At 34.9% G+C, this 6,456-nt stretch overlaps 1 protein-coding gene across 2 annotated transcripts in view; it reads right to left on the reverse strand.

Moving 5' to 3' along the window:
• Positions 1 to 806: 806 nt before the first annotated feature.
• CCAR1 (cell division cycle and apoptosis regulator 1) overlaps positions 807 to 6,456 on the reverse strand; it is a 27,268-nt gene continuing 21,618 nt past the window's right edge. For both annotated transcript variants that reach the window (XM_010080993.1, XM_010080992.1), the window contains 6 exons: positions 5,202 to 5,284; positions 4,029 to 4,175; positions 3,795 to 3,915; positions 3,054 to 3,239; positions 2,469 to 2,674; positions 807 to 1,136 (listed from right to left, as the gene is read on the reverse strand). In XM_010080993.1, coding sequence (XP_010079295.1) covers positions 1,077 to 1,136; positions 2,469 to 2,674; positions 3,054 to 3,239; positions 3,795 to 3,915; positions 4,029 to 4,175; positions 5,202 to 5,284 — 803 coding nt within the window. In that variant the 3' untranslated portion in view covers positions 807 to 1,076. The remainder of the gene's footprint in view (positions 1,137 to 2,468; positions 2,675 to 3,053; positions 3,240 to 3,794; positions 3,916 to 4,028; positions 4,176 to 5,201; positions 5,285 to 6,456) is intronic.

Genomic DNA, 6,456 nt, shown 5'->3' on the forward strand with positions numbered 1-6,456 from the left:
GGAAGTTGCAAGAAAATACAATTGTTCATATTTCACATTATTTGAATAAGTCGCCTTTGACAATGATATCACGTTAACTTTTACGTTTAGATCTCTAGTGATTTGTGAACACAAAGGAAGACAATCTTACCCACTTCCAACAAACCAAGTTGTGTCCTGCTCCTCAGTAGCAGTATTGACTTATGTATCCATTCTTTTCTTGGACTAAAGTCTTTGAAGTAATTACACAAATTAAGAAAGAAGTCCAAATTTAATTAGAGGTGGCATACAATGGTAGATTTTGCTCCATGTAAGGCATTACTCTGACATCTACTGGCCTGGTATCCAACCATACATTTTAAGACACTGCATTTGTTATGAAAAAGGAGCATATATATTAATCCAAAGAGAAGAACAATTAAAGGAACGTAAATGACATATTTAAAACAGGCCCATGTATTTTCATATAAATCTCACAACACTACCAGTATTTTGGTAGGTTTCTATTGCTTTCTTAACTTGTGAACTACTGTATATTATGAGGCTTTAATACAAGCAGCTTTAGGAAAGAAAGTTACATTTGGAAGGGAAAAGAAAGTTGTGACAAGTGAAAAAAAATCCAAGAAGCTTTTTTTTAAAAACAAAAAATCTTTACTTGCAAAATTAAGCAGCATGCTATTTTGCGATTTATATTTGAATTTAAAAAGACTAATTAGACCGAAATAAAAATAAAAATCTAAAAATGGCAATTCTATAAATAATGAAAAATTTGATTTCACTAGACTTTAATGAAAAACATTTGGTAATTAAATACTTGCTACTGTTCATTACGTTGATGAACTTTATTAGGGTTAAAACTATAACAAAGTTCATCCTAAAACATTTTGCAATGCAAAATTATTTTCATTTGAGGAGTGTCTCGAATGCTAAGAATTACAAGCAATCTTCAGAAGCAGACACTCATGTTCATAAAACTTTATACATCTTTTGGAACTAAGATACTACTAAAATCAAACATGCATCACTTCCCATACATTCTGGTATCATGACTTATATTACATTATGTAACACCATTCCTCTAAACAGCAGCAGTTTTATCATACGTTTGCTCCATTTTCTTTGGATTTCTCATCTTTATCTTCGTTCTTCACAATATCCTTTAAAAGAAAAATGGGAGAGGATAACATGAATTCTAGAAGTGTTATTTCTGATGTGAACTGTAAAGCAGCAGGTGACAAAAATACTGTTTGGTGTCAACTTTAAAAACTATGTCAACTGATACCTTACTCTGTTTAACTTCCTGAAAAACTGAGGGGATAGAAATGAAATGTGACCTAAGCACTTCTGAAGAGAAGCACAAAAACATCCCCAGAAGCCTCACTTTATAGTCTAAAGGTTTAGAGGGTCCTGGGCTTTCCCCCTGCTCCCCCTCGCCTTTTATTGGCAGGAGGTTGCTTGGTTTGGGTTTTTGTTTGTTTTTTAAAGAGCAACTGAAAACAGTTTTTGCAAAATACATGAAATTAGGATAATAATTTACCATAACAGTTCTAACGTAAAATACCTATATTGGTCAAAGCCATTCTAGGCTTAGAAGACACTTCCATCTCAAAAACACCAGACAGAATGAGCAAGGCGATTTAACTCAGCTAAGAGCTTGGCAAAAGGGTTAGGCAGTGCCTTCAGCTGCCCGTTCTGGTAGAGTAGCAGGTCTACAACACATAGTGAAGCACAGGACTGCATAACGATACTGATGACATATGGCTGCAAGGTACTGCCAGTTTAATAAGCTACAGTGATGCATCACTTGTATCCTACAAGGGGGGGGGGAAGTTCTAACATTTGCCAAGTTTTCTAGGGTATTTCGTGTGTGTTTTTGTTTCATTGTTACAGCTTTTACAGATGCTATATTGTCTTTTAAAAATAAATGTAGACAAGAGTAGAAGCAAGGCTCCCTAATAGTACTAGCTCGCCGCTCATCAGCTTTCACAACCTACTTCTTTTCACCCTTACTTAATGGGCCCCTTCAGCATTCCTAAGGAATATGCACATATCTTTCTGTACAGGGATAGAAATGCTCTGGAGTATTATGTGGTTTGCTTAAAACTCATTTTACTGAGATACCCCCAAATAAATTGAAATGATTAAGTGTGGCCTTGAAAAATTACTCCTAACTGATCAAAGAGAAGAGCATATTTGGATTGTTGGGGATGGACAAGATCGTGACAGGAAAACATTAAGATGGTTTGAGATTTACGTTATTTTTTTAAACATTTTAAAAAACATTTAAGTCAGGAACATGTGTTTCAAGCTTAGAAAAATAAATTTGTTGTCTTTAAATAATCAGCATCACACTGAATATCTTTTATATTAAGATACTACTGCCCTGAATTAATATGAAGTTTTTTTTTATTCTGAAGTTTCTGTTCTAATAATTTAGTCTACAGGAAGCGTATATACAATAATCAAAAATGGAATTGAACAACTCTAACCTGTTTAAGAACACTCTGTATTTCATCCATAACAGTAGCTAAATTTTTGATTGTCTTATTCAGCTGACCCTCAAATTGCAAATTTTTATCATCTGAGATCTTCAAGTGTTCTTGCAGTTGGCCAAGGTCCTTTTTAACTTCTTTGAGCTCCGTAGAGAGACTTTTGTTAGAATTCTCCAGTTGTAGTATTGTCTTTTCATCCTCATCTTAGGGGGAAAAAAAAAAAGTTTAATCACTTCCAATGCTGTGTACTTTGTATTCCATTTACATACCAACACCATAACTATTAATTTTTAAAGAACATTAAGAACTGCCTTGCATTACCATTCGATAATACTCAATTCTGACTACATTTGAAAGTCTTACATTCAACTCGAATAAAAAAAAAGCATTTCAGCATGGTGACAATGGTAGTGAAGAGTTGCTGTGCAAGTTCGAAGGACTTGGGAAATAGAAAACAGAAGTTTACAGTATGCAATTAGCTAAGAAATTTAGATCACAAATATTACTCAAATTGGTTTATCTACATAAAAAGTCTTAGCATCTTGCATCCATGTAAGTACCACCTTCAAAGTAATGTCCCACCTGTTTTTTCTTCTAGTAACTGAAGCTTTTGTTCTATCTCTGCCCGCACTCTTTCACTCTTCTCCAGCTTCTGTAAAAGGCTCCCAACATCCACCATAGCTCCATTGTACACAATGAGGCCGACATTTTCTTCTATGGCTTTTGATTCTTGCTTTATAATCGGAGATGGTAACAGTAATCTGTTTCCTGTATTAGATTAAATAGCATTAGGAAATACTCATTCTGGCATTTTTCAGTTCTAGTGACCAATCTCAAAAACTTCTTAAAAGAATAAATTCCTAAAAGAACAGATTCAACCTTGCTGGTCTATTCCTCACACTTCTCTCCTCCCTATCGCAATTTCCCCCTCCCCATAAGGAGCATGCTCTTTCATGACATTCTTCTGTTCCTCCTTTTTGCAGTAATTTGTCTTCAAAAATCAGGCTCTGTTCTACTACCTAGAGCACTGATCCTTCTGACCGCAAAACTGCTGTGAATGAGAAATGTTGTTCATCAATATTAAACATTAACCTCTGTCTTCCTTCCTGTTTCAAGATACTCAGATTTATCATATAGATGCAACAGGATGTGTTGGAAGGGAGAAATACTGTAATTTCTGAACTAAGATTTACTTTTCCAACTTGTCAGGTTCCCTGCAGACCCGAATTATTTTCTGCAAGAAAGGAACTATCTCTGAACTCTATTATTCACACAGAATCAATACCCTGAAATTTTGTGGCATTAAACAAAACCCAAACCTACCTAACATATCTTCCTGTAGCTCTTCAGACTCTTCTTGATTTTCTTCATCTTTAGAAGTATCTGTTAGTCTTCTGTAAAAGCAAGATTCTCTAAGCACTACTTTATTAAGCAGCTTCTTGACCTAAAACACAGCCGTGGAAAGAAATAGTGTTACTTAATATAAAGACATTATATTACCTAAACAAGAATGTTTTAACTTGGAAAACTTAGGGAAATTCTATTACTATACAAAACCTGAGCACGCGACAGGTGTAGTCCAAGAGTGTACAGTATCTCCTCCATGTCCTTCTCCAGAAGATATCCACAATGACTTTGATCAAAATAAACAAAAGCCATCAGAAGATCCCTATTAACAGTTACCATCTGTGTCTTGTCCTTCTCCTACAGAAAATTTATTATGGGATCATTAGGAAGTTAAAATATAATTTTCCCCCTGTTTACTAAAAACATGTAAACTTTTCAGTTAACAGAAGTTTTTCTCTCTTCATTTTATCATTACTTTAAGTCAAGTGATTAATATAACTAGCATTTACTACTGAGCTCAAATATAATTATAAGCAAGCTATCTTTCAAATATTTAAAAGAATTACAGCACAATCAGTACAGTAACATATGACAGACACTTTCCTTTTGTTCATGCTAATATGTCAAAAAAATTGAAGAATTAAACTAATTAAACAATTAATAGTAAACATTCTTTCTCCTCCCACTTCACCAAACACCTGTTTTCCAAGTGAAATCCTCATAAACATGCAATGAATGAGCATCCAGCTCTCACAGCTACAGCAGCTCTGCAAACTGTTTTCCCAGTATTCCAATTCCTACATGTTTTACTTTTTTCTTGAAGAAAAAAATAAAGAGACTCAGAAACTTGTTTTATTCTTGCATTTATAAAGAAAGTTTAAGTGTAACAAATGAAACTTATGCTGTACCTTAATCTGAACTGTGGAGGCAAGTTATTGGCCTCATTTTCCTGCCCAGAGATGTAAAAACATCACACAACATTTCCAAGCTTCACAACAGAAAAGCCAGTTTATCAATCAAGTTAAGCTTCTGCTTTTCTTCCATCAGAACACAGCAGTTGAAAATAACAGATAAAATAGCAGCATCTGCTGCCTTTTATATGCACATACAGCACTAGGCCTCACATCTTGCAGACAGATCAGTATCTCATATATGAAAATTTTTCCAACAGCTTTCACCCAATGAACTTTAAAAAGTAAGTGACTGTAGGTTGTAAGCACCTTACCCAAAGCTGTCGCATGTTCCTTAACTTCTATATACACTAAATGATTCAGTCCAGAAGTGCTGAAGGAATCAAGGAGTGTAAATAGGTCTTACAATAAAGTTCTAATTAGGACACCTCTAACAAGGTTATATGTAGTTGTTAACAAAGTCATTAATTACTTTATCTTTAGATGACCTCTCTTTACAATGCCTATTTCCCTCTCTTCTGTCCTCCCGTTTGTTTATTTCCTCTTCCTCCCGGTCTGTAAAACAGAAAGAAAATTCAACATACCCACAGCAAAAGATTCTATAACCATTCTCTCAAAATACATATGTTCATTTAGAAAGTACACATAAACCCCCAAATATCTGAAATTAAAATATTTCCCCGAAAAATTATTTTTAAAAAAGGCATTTAAGTGAGTCCTGGTAAATTTTGATTTTTATCTGGTCTTATTTTAACATAAGCCATTTGTAATGTTTTTTTTCCCCTGTGATTCTCTCACACACACAAGATAGAAGAGCTGAAACAAATGCTAAGTAGGCCAAAATGAGTTCCACCAACATCACCATCTATTTAAGTGGTGTACGGAACATTACTACAATTCCCCCTAATGAGGCTTGGCAGAGTCTGCATTCAGCTATGGTTGTTCCTATTAGGACAAAATCAGTACTATATACTCTCAAATATTTTATATCATAAAAACCATATCAACTCTATAATTAAAAGCACGTGTTTATACTGATGTCTGAGTGAGATATTACTGATCCTATGATTTAGATTCTCCAAGAAATTACAGATCACATCGCTTATTAGATGTGAATTACAAACAGCAGGTTTTTTGTTTAAATTTAGACAGTACAATAAAAACTAAATCTAAGAGAGAAAAAGGAATATGGCAACTGCAGGGACGGATTATGGCATGCAGCTCTGTACCTTACATGGAAGTCTTTGGTCATAGAATCTTGTGCCAAATTCAGCTTTAAGCTCACCTTTCTTGTGAGGAAAACTTTGGAAAAAACTATGTATCACAACACTTGTCTAATGTTGCCACCACATTTCTGAGAACCAATAGCCTTCTCCTGCACCTCCATGGCATGTTGCATTGTTCTCAGCAACTCTGAGTGGGAATGGCACAAGGACAGATTATGGGAAGCAGCAGCACTTGTATGGAACAGACAAGCCCAGGTCACTCTCTCAGACAGATTATACGCAAGTAAGAGTTATTTTGGAAACCACAGGTAAGGACCAATTTTTTAAGGCTGGTGCAGTACTCTGCCAAAAAAATCAACTGAAAATGGGGACTGCAATATCCAAGTAGTTCAAACCCACATCTCCAGAAAAAATTCTCCACAACAGGACAAAAACCCCAAAGAAGTACAAACCAAAAAGCATACACCATGCCTTGTGCCTTACAAATCTCTGAGCAGGGAA

The sequence above is a fragment of the Pterocles gutturalis genome, unplaced genomic scaffold, assembly GCF_000699245.1.
Source record: "Pterocles gutturalis isolate BGI_N339 unplaced genomic scaffold, ASM69924v1 scaffold1129, whole genome shotgun sequence".
In the NCBI taxonomy this organism is placed as follows: Eukaryota; Metazoa; Chordata; class Aves; order Pterocliformes; family Pteroclidae; genus Pterocles; species Pterocles gutturalis.